General features: G+C 44.5%; 1 protein-coding gene across 1 annotated transcript in view; it reads left to right on the forward strand.

The window, feature by feature from the left end:
- Fsip1 (fibrous sheath interacting protein 1) overlaps positions 1–23299 on the forward strand; it is a 126025-nt gene that overhangs the window by 102022 nt on the left and 704 nt on the right. The window contains exon 11 of the mRNA XM_038331645.2: positions 21013–21504. Coding sequence (XP_038187573.2) covers positions 21013–21504 — 492 coding nt within the window. The remainder of the gene's footprint in view (positions 1–21012; positions 21505–23299) is intronic.

Consider the following 23299-nt stretch of genomic DNA (forward strand, 5'->3'; position numbering starts at 1 on the left):
TAAACATTTCCAGATGGCTGACGGCACTCCACGGGGAGCCAATGTGAGGCAGCTTGTGTGCTTCACGGTGCCCTGGTGGAAGGGGAATTTTGGAGCTGGATGTTCCCTTCATTGTTACCATTTCTGAACCATCTCTGGATTGAGAGGCTGTGGATATCTAGTCTTTCCCCTAGCATTTAGTTTTTGTTACTTTTGTTGCAAAATCCTAGTACAGGACAGGAACTGGATAGTTAGGGACCTGATGTAGCATTAATATAGTTTCATACATTTGACTGTTAAATTTTACCTAACACTGATAGAAAGAATGAAGTGTGGGAGGCAGAGGACTAACTCATGAGCCCTGTGCATTTGCTGAAACCTGTTTCCTCTACCCTACAGGTGAACTCGGGGCATGGGGGGGAGGAGGCTCAGTGGTGACGGGGGAGCACTGCTATTAGAATGGAAGCAGAGGGGAATCCAAATAAGAAGTGGTCTGAGAAATATTGTATTCTTAATGAATGATTAAAATTATTGCCAAGCCAAGTGTAGTGGCGCATGCCTTTAATTTCAGCACCAGGAGGCAGAGGCAGTAGGACCTCTGTGAGTTCTAGGGCAGCTTGGTCTACAGAGTGAGCTCCAGGCCAGCCAGGCTGCTTAATGAGACCCTGTTTCAAAAATCCAATAACCCAAACCAAGCAATATAAAAACAATATTCAATGCAAGTTAATGAGTATCAATTCAATACAAGTTAATGATGTCAGACTTCGGAGTTCTATGTGACATGGGGTCAAGTTTTCTTCCTGCTGCCGTAGACACAGGAATACAGATAACACTCAAGCTCTCCAAAAAGTTCCTCTGCTGTGTTAAGGGGGTGAACCAAGTGGTCTACAGGTTCTCTCCAGCTTAGGCTCTCTGGTTCTCTGATAAACACAGGCTCTCAAACAACACAGGCAGACTGGACCTTAGGTCATGTTTGTTAGGCCTGCTGGGGCGGAGGACCATTAACTACACCTTGGCAGACTCTCTCCTCGGAGTCTCCCACAGCTGCTTCATTCACAATGAACCCCTGTAATTTGAAGATAGGGTCTGCAGTATGGCTGGACCAATGGACAAACTGCTGACTGGATACCCAAAGATGAGTGGTAGTCTTCCTTCTTGTGGTTTGCTTTCTCTCTCTTTCCTGTTCGCGTCTTCCCAACATCAACTCACTCTTAACAATCACTTATATATTTCTCTTCTGAGGCCCAGGAATAATTTAACTTAAATTGCACATATAGGTGAGATAACTACTTAAGTTTGTTCCCCCCACACGATAGCTATTCTTTATGCAGTCAGCACATTCCTTCTGAGCTTCGCCACCAGGTAACTTATTAAGTTCTGGGATGACAACCAGAGCAAGGCAAAGGGCAGAGTACTATATGTAGTTTTCATTTCTAAAAATTTTAGATATGTGTGTGTGCGTGCACGTGCACACACATACACATGTCAACCTTGAATGTTGTTCTCAAGAGCTATCCACCTTGTCTTTTATGAGACAGAGTAACTGGGTTCTGGTGCTTGCCAATTGGGTTCTAGAGATTCCCCCTTCTCGGCACTGATACAGACACGAACACACCCATCTTTTTATGCGGATGCTAGGGTTGAACTTGGGTCCTCAGACTTGCATTCTCTCTGTCTCTGTCTCTGTCTCTCTCTCAGACACACACACACCAATAAAAAATAAATAAAGCAAATTTAAAAAAAATAAATGTGGAAAAATAAAGCTAATCTCCATATCAATGCTGCTGAATATCCAACATTTGACAGTGCATTGCTTCTTTCTTTGTATCTGTTATTTCAAGTGGGGAAGGTATTCTTCATGTCACTGTGTACTGTAGGGAAGAACCAGAAGGGCAAACCCCTGCAAATGACAGGGCTCGTGTGAACCCCTGGCATAGTCACCCCCATTGCAAAATCCCAATGGGAAACACAGCTTATCCCCTTGCCAAGTACAGCCTTTGAAAAGCCACGATTGTAGAGTTCTGCACACCAGCTTCTAATTTGCTTTTGTTTTTATCCTAAATTACACATAGCTGAAATTGTTTGTTCCGATGACAGATGAGGCTTGCGGTTTCCTGGCTTTCTTTTTTCTCTCAGACTTGGAAGAGCTATACTTAAGAAAATGGAGTCAGAAGAATAAGAAAAGTGCCCGTTCTGGTTCATCACCTCCAGTGCGTGCCTCCTGAATTCCTCTAAACCTACCCCACCCCCAGCAGGCCTTCTGTGTTCAGCCAGTACTGACTGACCTCTTGGGCGCAGCTTCAGCAAAAATCAGAACACCGTGCATTGGTCTTTGGTATTGGTGTGTTGTTGGTCAGGAACCCAGAGAATCTGGTAAATGGTGTACATGGTTAGCCTGAGTCTAGAAGGCATTTCCCTTCCCCTTCTTTCCTGTTTCCACTAGGAGAGTGGAATCTCACAATATTCCTCAAATCTCATGGGCTACGTTCAGAATCTGAATGTTTACCTCTGTATTTGTTTTCTTTTTTTGTTTAAATAACATTTTTTTTTCATTTATTTTACATACCAACCAGTTTCCCCTCCCTTTTCTCCTTCCATCCCCTCCACTTTCCCATCTACCCCCTCCCCACTCACTCCTCCTCCATCTCCACTCAGAAAGAGACAGGACTCTCTCGGGCTTACATAAAGCTTGGCACATCCAAGTTGAGGTAGGCCAGAGCTCCTCCCCTTATGTTGAGGAGGGGCCAGGTAATCCAGCATGGGGAATGGGTTACCAAAAGCCAGCTAAGCACCAGGGAGAGAGAAATCCTGCTTTCACTGTTAGAAATCTTATTAAGGAACCAAGCTACACGATTGTCACACACATGCAGAGGGCCTAGGCTGGTCCTATGCAGACTCCCTGACTGTCGGTCCAGTGCCCATGCGCTCCTGGGAGCTTCGGTCGGCTGTGTTTGTGGGTCCCCCTATTATGACCCACCTGGCTGGTACAATCCCTGCTCCCTTTCTTCTGCAAGACTCTCGGAGCTCAGTGCAGTGCTTGTTGGTGGATCTCTGCCTCTGCTTCACCATCAGCCACTGGATAGAGTATCTCTGACCTGTTTTCAGCATGTAACATTGAATCTTAAGTAACCCGGCATTTGCTTCTTATAATTTAGAAGGAAGGAAAAAAAGAGTGATAGGGGTTAAGGCTTCTGTCAAAGTGGAGCAAGTTTGCTAGTCCAAGCCACATACACGTATGTAGAACCAACAGCCCATTCTTTTCCTTTCTCCAGATTTTTGTTTCTTTCTAACTTCCCTCCCCTTCCCTCTCAGTCCCCATTGTAGGGCATTCAGCCCCAGTGGTGTTCAGGGCTTTCTCACTGAGACGGTTATGCGTAACCAAAATACACAGAGCGAAATGGATGAAAGTCTTCAACACTAGTGTGTGGACTGTCACAGCCCCACAGTTTCCCGTGGTTTGTAGCGAGGCGGGAGGGGAACGTCTCTGTCCGATGTGGGTAATTACTGTTTCTTTCTGTAGCAACTGTATCCTCCGTTTGCTTTGTTTTTTCCCCCATTATGAGGATTATATTTACTATACTCTACCCAGCTATATGGCTCCTTGTCACAAGCCCAGATTTGACATCCTCCTCCGTAGACACGTGATCAGCCATGCTCATTGCTGTATTATTCACAGCGGTTAGGAAATGGAAAGCAAAGTTCCTTAGCTGATGAAAGGATAAGAAAAATGTGGGGCATATACACAGTAGAATATTGTAAGTGTGTAAAGAAAAAAATGCAATCATAAAACCGCAGGTAAATGGGCAGAGGGAGAAAATGGTATATTGAGTAAGGTAGCTGGTTTTGTGTGTCTGCTCTGGGGAGGGTCAGCTGGGCACAAGCTAGAGTTGTGTGAGAACAGGGATCCTACAGATTAGCCTGTAGGCAAGCTGTTGGGGCATCTTCTTGATTAGTAATTGATGGGAGGGTCTAGCTCATTGTGGGAGGTACCACTCCTGGGCAGGTGGCCCTGGATGGTATAAACAGGCTGAGACATGAAGTACAAGCCAGTGAGCAGTGCTCCTCCCAGGCCCCTGCCCTAGCTCCTGCCCTGGCTTCCCTCAGTGCAGCCCGAGAGCGGTAAGCTGAAACAAGCCTTTTCCTCCACAAGCTGTTTTTGATCATAGTGTTTATCATAGAGTAGAAACCCTATCTAAGACAGTATCCGAGACCCAGAGAGACAAATGTTCTGTCTATTCGTGGTTCCTAACTTCAGATCTTCAGATGTGAGTCAATCACCTGAAGTACCAGCAGATACCAGGAAAGAAGAAAGGGACCATGGGGGATGGGGATGGAGCTCAGGATAGGGTTGGGGAAGTCAGACACAAATGATGGGAAATGGGGGATGGGAACAACAGAGCTGGGGAGGCTTGCCTGGAAGGGGGGGGGGTAAAGATCCTATTTTTTAATATTGTGAGAAAATGAAAAGCAAAAACAGCCTGCGGAGATGAAATGTCTGAAACCACCAGGGACGTACCAGTTCCCTTGCCCAGCCCGGGCTTCCCTTTACTCTTCTCCCGTGGGCTTTCTGACGCCTCTCTCGGCTTTGACCTGCTCTACATTGTGCTTTAAACCTGTTTACAGGGAAAGATGGACTCAGGCTACTCTGAGAATTCTTCTCTTCTTTGATGCACATATCTGTCCAAATTGGCAACAAGTGTTCTCCTGTGGGTTTAAAATGTTCTTGAGAAAATATTAGCAGATATTTAAAAATACTTTTTATGAATCAGCCTTATTGAATACTGAGGGGATGATTGATCATGAAAGATGAATGATTATGAATATTATTTCCAGATTCTGTAATTTTCATGGTCAAGGGAGCAGCTCACCAGCTTTCTGTTTGCTGTGAAACATTCTTCTGCACCATCTTCTGCAAATTAAGGAAAGTTTTGCAACATTTTTGAACTTTGTATGAAATTTTTCCAACTTTGGTCCCTATAAAACTCTGTAATCTTTTTTTGACATAATGATGCTTCCTAATTATTGTGGAATAGAATATTTATTTAACTATATAAAGATGTGTTGCATTTGTTTTTGCTACATTTGTTTAACTATGTCAAGATGTGTTGCTGTTTCACCTCACCTGCCTAAGGCACCTGATTGGTCTAATAAAAAGCTGAACGTCCAATAGTTAGGCAGAGAAGGTGGGGCTGGCAGGCAGAGAGAAAGGAGGGCCAGCTGGAGGGAGAGGAGCCAGACAGACATGGAAGAAGCAGGAAAGCAGAATGAACAGTATGTAGATGAAATAAATGAGGTTCAGGACAGCACATAGATTAATAACAAAGGGTTCAGTTAAAAAAGAGCTGGTCAGAAATAAGCCTAAGCTAAGGCTGAGCATTCATAATCAATAATAGGTCTCTGTGTCATGATTTGGGGGTTGGCAGTCCAAGAAAGCCTGTTACACCTAATGATACAAGGAGATGCTTGTAAGGGTTGTTTGTCTTTGAACCTCCTTATTTATGAAGCATGGAACTGGGCATTCCACACTGTGTGACTCTTAGCAGGATACCCAACTTGCCTCTCACTAAGAATTCTGGGACCCCCCTATTGGTGTTCCTAGTTCTGCTAAGGGCATTTGCTGGGTGTAGGCTATTGGGTATCTATACCCAGAACTGAAGGATGGGCAGTCCACTCAGTGTTTGCCATGGTAGTGGAAACATGCAGTTACGAAGGCGGTGAGGAGAGTGATCCAGGCAGTGGCATTGTGGCCCAGGTGGTACTAAGTTGGTGTATTGAGCTCAGCAGAAATACCAGCCACAGACTCCTCGGTGGGATTTTGCTCAGGCAGACTCCTTCTCTAGCCTCCTCAAAAATGATGTGAGCACATCTGACATAATTTTAATTCTGTTTCTGCTGCAGAAGCCAATTATATCAAGTTGGCTCTTTTTATTATTTGCTTCTAAGAACCCTGATGGATGTGGAATTTGACCCAGGGAATGGCTACAGGAAGTGGAACTGCCAGGGCATGTGTGGTCACTGGGGTTGCTGTCTGGGTTGGCAGGAGCGGATGGTAGTGAAGAATGCAGCTCTAGCAGAGATGGGATGTAGGCACGCTGTCACACACAGAGGAAACCCCACAAGGGGAGACTCCACGAACTACTGGAATAAGGTGCCCAGGGAGGGAAAGGCTCACAGGCACGCGCAGGGCTTCCATTAAACAGCTCTGAAGGGATGAGAACCAGCAACAGCGAGGTGATGTGGCTACTGCTTCTTACCAAGACGGGTGGTCTAAAGAGAGAACACAAACTAAAATCCCTAAGTTACCTTTCTCGCTATGGCTCAGAACATAAAACATTCCTATGAACACATGTAAAGAATTCTCTCACGTAATTTGTTTTGTAAAGGTGAAAAGTCAAATGCAGAATGCCAAATTATAGTGTTGGTTAAATCAATAGCCAGGTCCCTTAGGCTAAAGTTACAGCATATCCAGGGAGTGGGGCCTAAAAATAGGCAGGGGATACAGCAGAAGTTGGTGGACTCTGGGTGCTCTAAGTCCCCAGAGCCCTTTAAGCCAATTGTTTCAGCTGAAGAAGTCCTGCACCTCACTTTCCTGGGGTTCTTCCTGCCCTGAAAATGTCTGTCTCCTGACTCCAGCCGTGTCAGTAAGGCAGATCCAGTCTCCTCACTCATTTTGTGGCGCTGTAATGACACTTGGATCCGGCATACCTCAAAACACCGCTGATAAAGGCAGAGCTAGCAGGAAACATTCTATGGCGGTAAAAAGTTGCCAAACCTTGCCAACTATCCCTGACAAAACACCCAGGGAACGTGTTTGACAATCACATTTGAAGGGTCTAGGACAAGTAAAGGAAAATAGAGTTTTAGATGGGTTGGATTTCTTGTCAGGGAAGCCCTGAGCCAGGGACTCTGCATCCAATATGCTAACATGAATAGATGACATTGATTCTAATAGTTTCTTTGATCTGTTGAAACGAGATGTGTTATGGGATCACGAATACCAACACCCAAGGCTAAGATTGTTGCAGGGGTGGGGATAAGTCCTGAGTGTGGAGACCTGTATGACAACTGGATTCCTTAAGAGGGCCTTGAGGGAGACTTTTGGACAAGAACCTGGAAGATTAATGATGAGGGGCCACTAGAGTCTTTGCGAACAAGAGAGCCATTCTGCACTGGCCAGTCCGGACGATGGACGAGGTTGCGGTTGTTGCTAGGGACGTTAGACACATGCAGTAGTTGCTTTAGAAGTCCTCGCACTGTACCACCAGAAGACACTGTGGGTAAAACAGCGGCTATGATGTGCGTAAAGATGCATATTTAAACCGGAATAACTAATAAGGGTCCTTGGAAATGACCATCGATAACAGGATCTCAGTAACTGAGATAGTCACAGAATTAACTATGTCATCTGGTTTTTATAACAGAAACTCTTGGGTTGGTTTAAGCCATTACAACAAGAAATTGTGTCAACAAGCAGACCAAGACCTACGAGTTTATGGGGCTGTCACTGTAGCAGGTAGGAGATCTCCCAAAGAAGGTAAAGGTGCTCACTGCCAAACCTGATGACCTGGGACCTACATGGTGGAAGGAGAAAATAGATGCCCCCAAACTGTCCTCTGAGACACACACACACACACACACACACACACACACACACACACAACATCATGAAGCCTACAAATCTTCATCAAGTGTATGTCATTTGCCAGGCCTTGGGAAGCTATGGGGACACAGGATTGAAGAGGACCCTATCCCCTCCTTGAAGAAGGTAGACACAGAGGGTACTGCAATGCTGGAACATGGAGTTCTATGTCTGGGGGACACAGAGGGTGCCTGCCCTCTCCTGGACTTCTCTTGTTCACACACTGACCTCAGGCTTGTGAGGTGAAAGGGGCTTTTGCTCTGGGCTACTGTTAGACATCAAGCAGAAGGGGAAGCATGTGCCCTGCATGCTGTTGTCAAGGCCCTTCCCTGGGAACAGAATTTAATCTCTTGAGCATCAATGCGAAGGCAGTTGTGAAGATGAAAAGGCCCTGGCTGCATTGGTTATTAGTTCTGGACCTTGGGTAAAGGTATTTAATCTCTCTGAGCCTTGATTTTCTTATCATTTGAATGCGGTACTCTCAACCCTGTTTTATCTCAGCCTTAACTTCACCTGACTCCCGTGCAGCTGGCTGATGACATGGGCTCGTCTGGACATTTGTCTAATAAAGGACCATGTGAAGGGGAGCAGAGGGATTTGTCTTGGCTTTCTGGGAAAGGGACCATCGAATGCATCACTTATGAAACAATAAAGCATGCTATGCGGATCCTTCTGCATTTGTGTCCAGCTCGCTAGGAGGCTCTTCTGGTTTGCTGGCCAGAGAATTTAGCTTCCAGGATTTGGATGCCAGCATCGCTCGGAGCGTGCTACCCACAGTATATCGTTCTTGGTGGCAGCGCGATCTCACTTTGAGACTGGAAATGTAAAAGGACAGTTCACTGAGCAGTGCTATTAATGGGAGTGCTGTGTTTATGTCGGGCTTTGTGTGCCATTTGGAAGGCACGGGGTAATTAGATGCTTCAGATACATGTCTAGACAGGGCAGGGCTGTGGGGGCACTTCAACCCTGGGAAACGCTACAGGTCACTTGTTTGTGACCAGGAATGCCTGTCCCTCATTGGCAAATTCAATGTGAGGTCAGATCTACGGTGCTAGGTTTGTAACCAGCAGGAAAATCAAAGCGGATGCAATTTGCCAGGACTGACTTTGCTTGGTGTGGCCTGATTCAAAGTGCTGAAAGGGATGGCTGGCTTCCAGATAGCTTTCTGCCATCTGGCTGTGGGCCGGGATTCTGAACTTCCTAGAATCAGGGCTTTGGGTTACATCATCCTGACTCAAAAGGGCTCCTCTAATGTGTGTTATTCCTTGAAAGAGTTATATGGTATGGTGTCAGGAGAATAATGGGGAAGCACAGTTTAGGACAGCTGGGCTCTGAGGTGAGGCAGCAGGACATGCTTTGAGGTTTTGGACAGAGCATATTGCATGTGGATGGTGTGCTTAGATCCAGAGGGGAGAGTGGGCAGCGGGAGGTCTACGGATGCCTTTGAGAAGCAGTTCTTAACCTTCCTAAGGCTGCAGTCCTTTAATACACGGCCTCATATTGTGGTGACCCCCAACCATAACATTTTTTTCATTTCTACTTCATAGCTATAATTTTGCTATTGTTATGAATCATAATGTAAATGTCTGATATGCAGGTTATCTGATACATGGCCCCCAAAGGGGTTGCAACCCACATATTGAGAACCACTGCCCTAGGGTCTCGAAAGGGGAAAGGGATAGTGGACGCCTGTGTGGATGAAGCAAGAGACATCCCTTTACCTATACCCATGCTCCAACATACTCACATAGAAATCTCATTATTTTGAATAAAGGTAAAAGTATCTTGAAACCAGCCACTTTCTGGTTATTTCCTTTGGTACTCTCTGGTACTGGAGATGTAGTTGGCCTCACTGTAAGCTGGAAGATATACATTCTACCTTTGTCCCATGTTGGCTGGCTCTCCCCCAGCATCTAACGGTCTCTGTAGCCCCTAGCCTCTCAAACACTTTAGGACACATGGAAATCTACTCATTGCAAGTGTTGTGAGATTAACTCTAAAGCTTCATTCTTGGTACCTCAGAGAGACCCTCAAAGCTAAGGGCCAGTCGAACCTGGAAAGTGCAAACTTCAGCACGTAGCTTCCTGAGAAAGCCCATCTAGTAGCTGCGGCTGCCAACTGCAGTGGAAGCTGCATGCTCACGTCCTGGTGGTGGCTGGCACTGCACCTCTTCTGCATCAGGCTTATACAATGAGCAGCTTTATGCATGCCTATCTTGCTCAGTACAAATGCTTATTTGTTAGTGTTTCTTAAACTACTATTTTGGAGTTAGCTAGATCCTAGCATTTTTGCCAGTTAGAAGTCTGAGTGGGAGGTTCTGTGGTCTGTCCGATTTTAAACTAGCGGAGGAAAAAGAGGACAGGTTTAAACTTAGAAATGCCTGTTCCCCCCTGCTGCTACTTGATGGTGCTTCTAAATGCATTGCCTGTCCCTCTGGGGAGAAAATGATAGTTTCTAGAAAGACAATGGGCAAACCTAAGGAATATTTCACTTGAGGCGTTTTCCCACGTGGCCATGGGAACGTAGAAAACAGCATGGAGAAAGGGTACCGGAGACACATCTGAGATGCAGAGGAACACCCCGTGTTTGCATGACCTGCCTGGTCTTGCTTTGACTCTTCAGGGGCTGTCAGATCTCCCCTTGCGCTCTGCCCACAGAAGGCGAGCAGCCCTCCTGTCTTTGCAGTGGACAAGTGAACCTTAGCAGCCGAACAGCACTACATGCTCTCTCCTCCACCTTGTGCCCGCCATTCTCTGCCTGTTTAACTATGATTTTGGCTTTCTTCCCTGGCTCAGTTCATAGCCTCCCTTTATGCTCCCTCTGGCTGCTCTGAATAAATATCCTCCCAAGTTTCCAAAGAAATTCCTCCTTCCATCCTGCCCCCTTTGGGTCATACTCTGCCACTTGGGTCTTGGCAATGACAATAGGAATCAGATGGCAAGCCCTGAACCCCAGGGACCCTCAAGAATCACTCTACTTTCCATGGTGTTGATGCTGCTGGCCATGGCTCTGTGGTCCCTGTACATCGTGAGCACAGCTCTGTGGGCCTTGTGGATCAATTTTCAGAGAGTGGGTGGAGTTCACTGATGCTGTGTCCCCAGTTGCACCCAATGGATCAAACTGCCACCCTCAGAGTCTTGCCCGGAAGAGGAAGCTATTGCTTCTTGTCTCGGTTGGGAACAGCAGAACTTGGGGAAATGCTTGGGTGGTTACCTCTTAATTATTCAAGGACACAGCTAGGAAACAGAAGCAGGTGTTACTGAGCTGGTCAGGGCTCACAGGAGAGTATGACCGATGATCTCCTGTTGTGAGCCATCTCTAGAGGTATCATGGCCTGACTATCTGCTGGGGGAAGGAATTGACTCATTTGCTTCCACTCCATTGGCTGAGCTTGGCCTCGAATGCAGTGGTGCTCAACTTGTGGGTTGTGACACCTTTGGCACACGTCTGTCTCCAAAAATATTGACATGACGACTAATAACACTACCAAAATTACATTTATAAAGTAGCAATGAAATAATGTTATGGTTGGGAGTCACCACACCGTGAGGAACTGTATTAGAGGATCGCAGCATTAGGAAGGTTGAGAAGCACTGCCTCCCTGGTATTTATTCTCTTGCCATCGTGCAGATCTAGGTGATGGACAAACCGAGTCTCCTCACGCTGGAGTGCTTCAGTGGCAGGACAGTTTGGCTCCTGAACATGGTACTGTGAGAAAATTTCTTGACCATGCAAGGGATTGCTCAACTCCTCTTTCTAGATCCTAAGGTTGAACATCGTTTCTTGTGTGGGTTGGGTCCCCATGAGTGTTCTCGCTCATGGGGGATGGACATCTATTTAAGTCATCTCACAAGTTAGAGGGATCATCTTGAGGTAGCTATGACTGTGAATTGATCACATATTGAGGCCCCAGCTCTGGAAAGCAAGAGCCCTTATGATCTTAAGTCAAGTCCTTGTCCCAGCTCTTGACAGGTTGTGTGAGACCAGGTACTTCTACTGTGTCTTTACCTTGATTTTGTACCAATAAACAGCCACCTTAGTGCCATTCATGCCTAGATGTGAGTGGACATCATTTGTTAATATTTATTATCACTCAACCCTTGTTGACCTGACCTGGCCTTAGATGAGTTCTTCTGCAAGGTGACCCTGTGCTTGGCAGCCATCTCAGTCCAACCAAGAACACATTGTTGAAGACCTTAGGGACAATGTTTTAATGGTACTTCTTTTTGGTACAAAGTTTGGGTAGTGACAAGGACAAGGTAGCAAGCTGTAGAGAGGCAGTCCCTGAGAGCTAGAGAGGTTCCTGAGGGGCCTGTGACACTTTTGACTCCTAGATGTAATGAGACAAGATTTGGCTCTGCCTGAGGTTAAGACTACTGGCTAATGTATTTCTTGACTTCTGCTCCCATCATGACTTCTCCTAACTCAATTCATTTCTATCTTGTAAAACTAAGCATGTACTTTGAGTATAGAAGGCCTTCAACCATGCAAATGATTCTCATAGCTCACACAAGGCAGGACATCAGGAATCCCAGTGAATTGTGGGAGTGACATACTGGATATTCTTTCCTGGGGTAAGCTATGGGGAAGACATCCAGTCCTTTATGACATGAACCTCTATTCAACCTGGAATCCCTTTTAGCTTCTTTTTGCAAATTTGCAAACCTTATGCCCTAGTCAACTTTATTTTTCTGGGAAAATTGGGTGTGGGGGGCAGACCCTCTTTTCTGTAGAACTAGAGTCCTGGCCTGGTTTCAGGAAGGGGAAGGGATAGATATGTGATAAAGGTTATTCCAGTGGCTTGCCCAGGACAAAAGGGACCTTGTCTCTAGTATTTGGAAGCAGGAATCTCCCCAAATCCTCTAATGGTAATTGTCCCACAAAATAAAGAAATCAGGACCCTTATTACGAGACACCCACTAGAAATCAGAGCATTGAAGTTGGTCTTTCTCCTGTGCATTTCCACACCTTTCTAACTATGTCAACGCCACCACAAAAGCCACCGCCTCTTCTCAGAGCTGTTTGCCTTGCCCTTCATCACATGTAGTTGTTTTTTGTTCCCCCAGTCCTCCCAGCTTCTCACCAGTAAGTGGAGTATGGAGGGGCGGACCCAGGGAAAGGAGAATAGCCCAAACCCTCTTGAATCCTTAGTTCAGCTGGGGCAGCTGTTAAAATGAACACTAATTCCTTTATAGCCGCGCCCTTAAGATCCGTTTAACTAGCGAACACAGTTACAAGAAGTGATATGAGCCTCTTAAGTGTACTGTCCCAGTCTGACTTCAGATGGCTGTTCTCTAGTCCACCTGGAATGCATTTATAATCTTGTTGGCAAGGGAATGCTGTCCTTCCTTCCATCTGTCTGTCTCGCTTTGTGGTCCAGGCCGTCCTCCAGCTTGCTGTCTCCTCCCCTCAGCTAGGATTACAGGCAGGCGTCACCACACCCAGCCACAAGTGGATGTTTTCCGACGAGCAGTTCGATTTTATACCTTAGTTCACTATCCAGTGTGTGCTTAGATTTAATGAGGTTGGTGGTGTTGGGCAACACCTTGACAGATAACCCTTTAACTGGCTAGAGAAGTGTCGTTAAGTGACAAGTCCTTTCTCACGGTTTCTGTGCTGTGCTTCGCAACAATTACCAGCATGGCAGATTTGGGCTGTATCTCCTGCCTTGCTTATGCCTGTTCTTGGGGAATCATTCCTACCCACAATTCCGCCAGAAGCATTGACTTGGTTGGCCATGTTTACACTATGCAAGCCTCACTATAGATGATTAGACTAGTGGTGGACACTTGAACCTGACGCAGCAGGTCCATCGACTTGACAACGATCGTACAGATACCGTGTTGAAAATTGGATCTAAAGGTCAAAGTGTCTCTAGTCACTGGTGGGTACCAGTTGCACAGGTGAGTGGAGTGGTGGAGGGGAGAAACGGAGTGGATAGAGAGGCTGCCTCGTAGAGAGGAGGATGCACCCGGAAGGAGCACATGAAGAGGCCTGGACCAGAGAGTGACGGACCCTTGACGGGGCTCCCAGTAGCTCAGCTATAGACTCTAGAAAGCCTGTGGAACTTCGTTTCCTGCTCTTGCAGTCCATTAAACAACCTCTTAGTCTTCATACCTGTAACTCTGTCACCCTTTTAAAGAAAAATTTATGTGTATGTCTCTATGAGTGAAAGCTGTGTGTATGCGTGTGTGTATGTGTGTGTATGTGTGTGTGTGTGTGTGTGTGTGTGTGTGTGTGTGTATGTGTGTGTGTACATGCTTGAGTATGCACAGAGGCCAGAAGCCTGTGGAGTCCTTGGAGCTGGAGTTTACAGGTGGTCATGAGCCAATCAATGTGGTTACTGGGGTCCAAACTCATGTTCTCTAGATTGGTGCTTGCCCTTAACTGCTGAGCCATCTCTCTAGCCAACCCCAGCCTTTTTTTTTTTTTTTAAATAAAAGGTTTCTGTTGATTATACTCCTCAAACTTTAACTAAAATAAACTAATACCCATGTGCTGCCAGCAGGGATTGGAGAGTTGTTAACGCTTATCTTGGTAACTAAGGTGGAATTTCTTCTCGTTATTTGTTTTGAAGGAGAAGTAGTTTTCAGTGAAAACCTTTTTACCTTCGCTCTTGCAGTTGATGATCTAGGATGTTCTGTCTGCCCACCTACTCTCCCTTGTGATCTGGAAATGGTTTTTAGATGGTGTTCTTCAGGAACTCTGTTGGGGAAAAAAAAATGCCTGACAACTTAAGCTCACATCAAAGTCCCGGATTGCTTCTGCAAGCTTGTAATGGTGGATTTTACGGTTGTTTGCACTGCACACCTAATCTCAGTGGCTCTGTCAACAGATCCGGTGCCCAAGTAATTAGAGACTTTTATGGCTGGGGAAACTATGGATGTTGAACACATCCACATCTGTTTCACCTCCAGCAATCAAAAGTTTCCCCTGAATCAGATTTAATTCCTATACCCAAAATGGCATTATCTGGGCGGGGAAGTGTAAACAGTGAACCCTGGACTATGGGTTCAGAAACTTTGGCTGTAGTGTTTTTATTTTATTTTATTTTTTAATTTGAGTTAAAAGAAAGGATACTGTGTTTATCTAAAACATAAATCTAGTCTGGGCCAAAGCTTGAAAATCAAGTGAAATCCTCTATGGAAGAGATTTGTTTTCCCTTCTTGAGAAGATGGTTAGAAGGGGAAAGAGCACAACTGTGGAAGAAGACACTTGGGGAATGAAAGAGAGAGGCGTTATTTACAGTGACTTCCGTTCAGACTCTGGACCCAAACCGTCTGTGTTCAACAAGCCCCAACTCTACTACTGGGCAGCTGTAGACATTGGACATTATTTAATTTATTGGTACCTCATTTTCCGTATCTATAAAGTGAAAATAATAATAAGAAGAATGGTATTGATCTCTCAGGCTTACTGTGAAGATTAAAGGAATCAGTGCATATAACATGCGTAGAGAAATATCTGGCCTAGAGTAAGTACTTAGAAAATGTTAATTATTACTGTTTTGCAAGATATTACATCGTGTCAGTCAGACCAGCAAGGTGCCTGAGAATTAACCCTACATGTGCTATATGATTTCTCTGATGAAACAAAATCCAATACCGTTACTCTGATTATTTTCTGTGTGCACGACAACTAATAAAAAAGGATATTCAAAACAAAAGAACTTCTCTGAGTTAGACGAGACGGCTGGAGAATACACATTTTTCTTAGCCGTCCACAGAGCTTTTCTAAAATAAATCATATAGCAGGACCCAAAGCAAGTCTTAATAAGCATAAGAAAGCATAATTCCTTGTCGTCTCTCTGACTGCAGTGGACTAAATCTAGACGTCAATAGCTAAGAAGCTACAGAACCTGCAGAAACTCAAGGAGATTAAACATTAAACTGGACGATAACTAGGTTCTTGAATAAATTAAGAAGGAAGCAAAAATCCAAGAACTGAATGAAAATGAAAGCACACATACCAAAAACATATGAGAAAGCATGAAAGCAGGCCTTTCAGGGAACTTTACAGCTCCAAGTGACACGTGAGAAATCAGATCTAAAGCAAATAACTAGCATTGCACATTAGGGTCCTGGGAAAATAAGAACAAACCAAACCCCAAGCAGTGAAAGAAATAAGATCAGGGTGGAAATGAATGGACTAGAAATGAAAAAAGAGAATTCATGAATCTATGAAATGAAGAACTGGAAAGATTACCAAGTTCAACAAACTGTTAACCAAAATTAAAAAGAGAGCCAAATCAATAGAATTAGAGATGAAAGGGCAGACCGTACAGCACATGCCAGTAAAATTAAGAAAACTATCAGGATATAACTTAAAAATGTATAATGCACTAAACTGTTAAGTCTAAAATATGAGATAAATGTTATCAGACCTGTCACAAGCAATGAGATTGAAACAGTAATATAAAATTTCCCACCTAGACAAAGGGAAGGGCCAAAGAAATTTGCTGATGAATCCGACCAGACTGTTAAAGGTGAACTTACGTCAATCATTCTCAAATTCCTCTGTGAAACAGTGAAAGCCGGAGTGCTGTCAAATTCTGCTTACAAAGTCAGCATCCTCCTGATACCATGAGCAGACACAGACAGGACAACAAGCAATGGTGTGGACCAGTGGTAGCAGGAGGATGCTGACTTTGTAAGCAGGGTTTCATTATTGCATGGAGCACACAGATGTAAGAATCACCAGTAAAATGCCAGCAACCCAAATTCAAGAACACATCAAAAGTGTCATTCGCCACAGTGATGCTGCTTTCATTCCAGAGATGCAAGGGTGGGTCAACATATGCAAATCAATAAATGTAATATGTCATAGAAATCATCCGAAGTAAATCACATGACCATTGAGATGTATGTTGAAGGGCTTCTTGTCAAAAATCCAATAATTCTTTGTGACAAAAGACCCAAAGAGACAAGAAAGAGAAGGAATGCATTTCAAGATAAAGGATATCCGTGACAAATCTGTAGTCAACATTATACTAACTGGGAAACTATACCAGACTGGATAGCCACGTGGGGAAGAATAAAACTATATCCTGTCTGTCTCTTACTCTGCATGAAATTCAACTCTAAAGGAATCTAGTGCCTTAATTTAAGCCCCAAAACTGTTAGGGGAAAACAGCAGAGAAAATAGTTCAAGATATTGGCATAGGCAAGTGCTTTCTCGCCAGGGCTCTAGTTGCTCAGCCATCAGTAAGTGGGACCCCTGAAATGAAAAGCTGTGTAGCAAAGGAAAACATTGAGAGAAGAGGCAGCCCACAGAACGGGGAGAATTCTTCAGTAGCTGCACACTTGACAGAGCATTAATATCTAGAATACACAAAGAATCCCAGAAGTTGAACAACAACAACAACAACAAAAATCAAACAACCCAGCCAACAGATGGGCTAAGGAAATGAACAGACAGTTCTCAGAAGATGGAATACAATAAACATGAACAAATGTTCTACCTCACTAGTAATGCAGCTTCAAAGGAATACAAATAAAAATGGCACTGAGATTCCGTCTCACCCCACCAGGATGGCAGACACTGAGAAAATAAGCAACAGCAGATGCTGGTGATGTGAACGTTAAGAGAACCTTATGTATTGCTGGTGGAGATCTGAATTGTTGTGGCCACTATGAGAGTCGGCATGGAGGTTTCTCAGAATAGATATGCCGTATGACTCAGCCACATCATTCCTGGGTATTTAGCCAGAGGAATCCAAGTTAATGTATTACAGAGATATTTACACAGCAGTGATAACTATAGTATTGCTCACAGTAGCTAAGTTATGGAGCCAACCTAGGTGTCCAACAACTTGGCAGTGGGTAAGGAAAATTTATGAATGTTTAGTGGGGCTTTTTTATAAAAAAAAAACTCATAAAGAATGAAGCTGTAGTGTTGGAAGGAAAGTGGATGCAACTGGAGATAATTGTATGAAGTGAATTAAGCCCGTCTCAGAAAGACAACTATTGGTTGATTTTCTCTGACTGTGACTCTTACACACACACACACACACACACACACACACACGCACACACACACACACAGAGCAATATTATAAAAGTAGAAGTCAAACAGCTTAGGGGAACAAAGGGGCTAATAGGAAGGAGAGAGAAGGAGCCACATGGGAAATATCCTCAAAGTACATACATACTTTTACAAAACCTTTAAAAAATAGAAGGAAAGAGGACTTTAAAAGGGGCAACTGAAATGAAGAAGGGAAGAGGGGCTTTTGCTCTCGGCGGCAGCGGGATCACACCTGGATGCGCTGGATACAGGGATGACAAGATTAGCTGGTTCATGACAGTGTGGAAATCAGCTGTCGTGGACGGTGGATTCTTGGAGGTGAGTGCTTGAACAGGTTCCTAGACTTCTTACACGGAATGGCTCAGTCATGGAACTCACTGACTCAGGAGCGTCATGAGCAATCTGTGCAAAGCCTTGGTCGTCATAGTCAGGGATGGCTGAATAGAGCCTGAGTATAGTCCAGCCTAGCATCCATGAGCAGCTAAGTACTTTCCAGAACACTCTGGCCTCCTTCACTTATTTGATTTCTACCATAGCCATTTATTGAGTTTTTCCGTGAGCAAGGGTCTATTGGGAACCATGAGATGGTTCCCAATGCTCATGTGGCATTTTCTGATCTACACTGGCACCCAGAATACTGGACTCAACTTAAAATTTCAAGATTACTGTATTTGACTCACTTCTGCTGGTAATGATTTTGGGGAAAAATGATAACAGTTCACCACTGTATTGTGGAGAGGCTAAAGAATACAAGTTTTATTTTTAAAATTGTTTTTGTACCCATAGCCAGCTGCTCTCCTGTGTTAACAGGGAAGTGTTCTCTGCATTGGCTTTTGTATGTTTTTCTTTGCATTTTGGTGGCAGTGTGGACTGAATCCAGACCCTGCACGTGACGTATACTCCCTGCCCCCCAGCGGCGCCTCTGCCCTTTATCTCTTTTTAAAAAACCAGTTGCTTATAAAAAACCGTTTCAGAGGAGTTAGTTGAAAGCTCATCTTCGGTTCTCCAGTTCCAAGGTCTTTGTTTGTCCTACAGATAAAAATTACTTTTCTTTTGCCTGGTTCTCCCTCTTCCCCATCCTCTGTATATGTTTGACTCTGCACCCCTCATTTTTATAAAATGTTTTCTCTCCTCTCAGAGTTCATAATTGCTTTACTCTTCTGGGTATCTAGCCAAAGTCATCGTCAGAATTTCCAAGCTTCTAATCTATCAGTGTTGCTCTTGGAAACAGCCAAACCTAGACGATTCCTTGCCAGTTCCCCCTCCCACCTGCTGCCTCAGAGACCCGACTTCCACAGTCCTTTATTCTCTTGTTGTTCTGTTGTCTGACAACTTCATAAGGACAAACGTCTGATAAGGGTGTTTATGTAGTGCCTTCTTTCTAAATCCAGCTGGCAGTCCCCTCCTTGTGAACTGTCTCATGTAAGCAGCATTGGAAGGTATATTTTAAGCCCCTACTGCTGTATGAGGACTGCCTTTGCTGTTTAGTTAATTAGGTTTGTATAGTAGGGTGAAGGAGATGCTCTGAAAACAGGACCAATACCACATCTGGATTCTGGAAGTTATTTATTAAAAGTATGACTTGCTATTATATAATTCAACTCCTATTTCTTCACATGTATATTAACTTTAGGTTAAGCTATCTGAATTGTATTCCAGATTATCCCTATGAAAATATTTCTAGACAATTTCTTATTATTGTCAAACTCACAGTGGTTGCCACTGAGTTTTTAATTTCTTAAGAATTTTCATTTGAGACAGGGTTGTACCATGTAACTCTGACTGGCCTGGAACTCACTAGGTAGATCAAACTGGCCTTGGACTCATAGTGATCCACCTGCCTCTGTCCTCCTGAGTGCTGGCATTAAAGTTGTGCATAACCATGCCTTGAGTGACTGAGTTTTATAGATTAGATCAATGTAATTTAGAAAAAATATGATCTATTTTAAAAGCACGATATAAAATTTGTTACTCTACTGCTTGTTAGTTGCCTAAGAAGGGGTAGGGGAGAGGAAGGAGTCAATAATGCTTGTTCTAATAATGGCGAGACCAACCAGTACTGAACATGCACCTAGACAGCATATAGAGAATATTTACCTGCTTCTTCTGGTTTGGTGTGTGTGTGTGTGTGTGTGTGTGTGTGTGTGTGTGCTATTGGGATTGAATTCAGGGCCTTGTACACGGTAGATAGGTACTTCCCCACTGACCTACGTCTCTCATTCCTTCTTTGTGGATATTCACAGTAGGCAAAGAGCATTGCTGAAGTAGAAGTTATGGCCGTTGCGATTGACGAGTAAGCTTTCTTATGGGGCCTGCTTGTTGTCAGGTAGGCGCATTTAGTTAGTGTTTTCCTCCGCGTCTTTGAATGCCGACTTACTGGAGGAGGGCACTTTTTCATTGTGTTTCAGTGAAGGAAGCCATTCCTTTCTGAACAGGTTCAGTTTTGTGTTTTCTCAGAATATCACTGGAAGAAAACTGCAGGGTTTTAATGTCAATTACATTTGTTTTCAGAGAATGTCACACATATCGTCAACACACACCAGCCACTCTGTGGCAGAATGCTTGCCTACCATGTGCAGAGTCCTGGGTTCAAGTCTCTGGTATAAACCAGGTGTGGTGGCACATGACGGTACAGGAAGAAGGGTTTTTAAATTCATGTCTTGTTTAAAACACTCATCCCTGGATAGTCTTTACAAGTGGAGACTGAGTTTGTGTGATCAAATCTTTCTTCCCGAATGCACTTTTCTGGGAATGCCCTGGCCTCTCCCGAGGCCTATAACTTGGAAGCAACCGCACAGCTCAGGACGGGCCACACCTTCAGCCTTCCTCTTCTGTCCTCAGCAGTATTGTCTACTGAAAGCAGTGGACAGACACGTGAATGGTGAATCCCGGGGGTGGGGGTGATGGCAGTGCCATTGGTCCTGGTTTTCCCCAGTTTCAGAATTGAGTGGCATGCAGTCTTCACCGAGGACTGGGTGGAGACACAGGAATTCCGACAGGAAGTCATGGAAGGATTCCTTTCCTTGTGACCCAGTGGAAGGTACTTCCTTTTCAGCTCCAGTTGTTTCTCCATGTGTGGAGGGTGCTAGTGGTTCTTTTTTTTTTTTTTTAAATCAGTGTTGTATGAGTTCCTCCTCCAGACTGCTGTGTACAATTGATTCTGAATTTATTCTGTACATTACTGTCTAGCCTCCTGCAGCTGGGAAGATTTCAGAACAACCTCGCTTCCTGTTTGCATGTGTTGGGTGTGGGATTTCCTGACACTTGAAGTTCCACTGTGTTTCTGGACGCTTACCCAGGATAAACACGTTTAATCAGCCAATTGACTGTGAAAACTTCTGATTTGTCTCCTCAGCTGAACTCCACATTACGTCTCTCCGAGGAACAGCTGAAGTGTCTTCTGGAGGAGTGCGTATCCCAACAGAAACGCCTCCCTCTTGCCCTTTCTTCTGGAGGGGAAAACAAAGACATTGACACAGCCCTTGAGCCCCCCCAGCCTTGCCCATCCACCCGCTGCGGATTACTAGATGAGTCCGAAGCCGAGGTCCAGAAATCCCCGCTAGATGATGCAAACAGGCTTGAGAACGAGGGGTGTGGACCTGCCGTGGGCTCCTATCTCACCAGAGCCTTGGCTGGGCACTACAAACCAGAAGCTCTCATCGCAGACGTGGAGACCATGAAAGACCTCCAGTTATCCAAGGAGGAGGCTTTCAGCGATGCAGCAGACTATTTTATGTCAAAGACCGTTGGCATTGGGAGACTGAAAAAGCCCCCTTTCTTGGAGGATCCCCTGGACGCCATCAGTGTGGGGTTCTCAGAAGACCAACAGCCAAAGCTTCACCCGGAGGAGCCAGCAGCAGCAGGTAGGCTGGAGAGCATCGTGTGGTTTGTGGACATTTCTCAGGGTCATCTCAGCACAATGATCCTGTGGGCTAAAGCAGAGGAGGGTGCACATCTAACATCAGCCCCGGCGCTGTCCTCAGGAGCGGGCAAGCCTAGGCGCGTGGTTATCAATGCTCTTAAGAGGTAAGGAGAGGTTAACGCGCTCAGCAGTCTTCACTTCAGCCTCTAAACTTTAATGATAAAATTTGCTCTCGGAATACGTTTGTAAAATACCATGCTCAGATGTAAAATGCCTGCCCAGACCACTCTCACATTTCCAGATATGATGCATTTTACAAAAGTGCAATAGCTCAGGAGCCAATCACTATGAGTGGCGTTTAACACAAACAATTACTTGTGTGTTAGAAATTGATGTCATAGTTTGTGAGCCTATTTAAACAGTTTAAGCTTTAATCTCTAATGTAGTCTACTCTAAAATCCACTCTCTCTCTCTCTCTCTCTCTCTCTCTCTCTCTCTCTCTCTCTCCCTCCCTCCTATCTTTCTTATGTCTGTCTATCCATCTATTCCCATTGAGGTCTATGATTGGTTGATTTTGAACTAACACCCACCCCAGTCCCGTGTTTCTATCTGCCTGCTGGGCAACTTGACAACCCCCGTTCATCTCTTCATCTTTCCCTCTTAACTCACGTTTCCCTCATGATTCCCATTTCTTTAACCACTTGGGCTCAAAATCTGAGTCATATTGAGTTGGGTGAGATTACAGGAGAAGCAGTGAATGCTGGGAGATGGGAGGTGTGATTAGAGGTTAGCCCCCAAGCGTGAATAGCCCTTCGCTGGGTAGGATTTGACCACTGCACAGAGGAGAACTCAAATTCACAAAGCACAGGGCATGGATGTGATGCTATAGCCCCTTCCTTACCTGTCCCAGCTCCCTCTACATGCTGTTTGATACTTCCTTGTAACTACAATGTCACTACAGTTCTCTACATTGAACCCTGTAAGTTTGCATGCTCCGAGTGTTTCCCGAAGGTGGCATTATAACACAAACTTTGTGTGCTTGCTTTTTACACAGAGCACAGATTTACCCATGTTGCAGCATGCATCCCTGCTCTGCTCTTTTTACTTTGAGTAATATTCCCTTGTATTGATATAGCCCATTTTATTTATCTGTTCATTAATTGATAAGTTCTTGGGCCCTTTCCACTTTTCAGCTATTACATATAATGCTGATATAAACATTTAAACACAAAGTTTTGTTGGGCATTTTTTTGTGTTGTTTTTCCTCGAGCTTGGGCGTATACGAAGGAGTGGAATTGCGAGGCCTATAGTAACCTTTTGAGGGCAGACAATTTTTGACTACACAACCTACAACTTTTTCCTGATTCCCTTTTTATTGTCTTCTCTTATTTGATTTCATTGTGCTTCTACCTTTTTTGCTAGCCTTTCTATCAAAGACAGAAAACTATGTTCCATTGGCGGAGCAATTTTCCCCCTCTCCTTTAAGAGAAAAAAGGCAGTTGGTCCTCATGAACCCTGCATGTAGCATTTACTTTTGGCTTCAACCTTCTCCTCAGAAGCTTCGTAGAAAGCCAAAAGGTAATTTTTACGTCTTCCCCTAAATCTTCAATCTTTCAACCCTCAAGTGTTTTCTGAACTATAGCCCCAGTGAAAACAGACACCTTATTTTTCCCGTTGATGCCGTCTGCAGTTTTTGGTAACTACTCTATATCAGCAAACAGGCTGTGGTCATTATATTATACAGCAGAATGAATGACTTAATGCTTAATAGGCTGAGTGATTTTTATTAATTATGC

The sequence above is a fragment of the Arvicola amphibius genome, chromosome 5 (genome assembly GCF_903992535.2).
Source record: "Arvicola amphibius chromosome 5, mArvAmp1.2, whole genome shotgun sequence".
Classification (NCBI taxonomy): Eukaryota; Metazoa; Chordata; class Mammalia; order Rodentia; family Cricetidae; genus Arvicola; species Arvicola amphibius.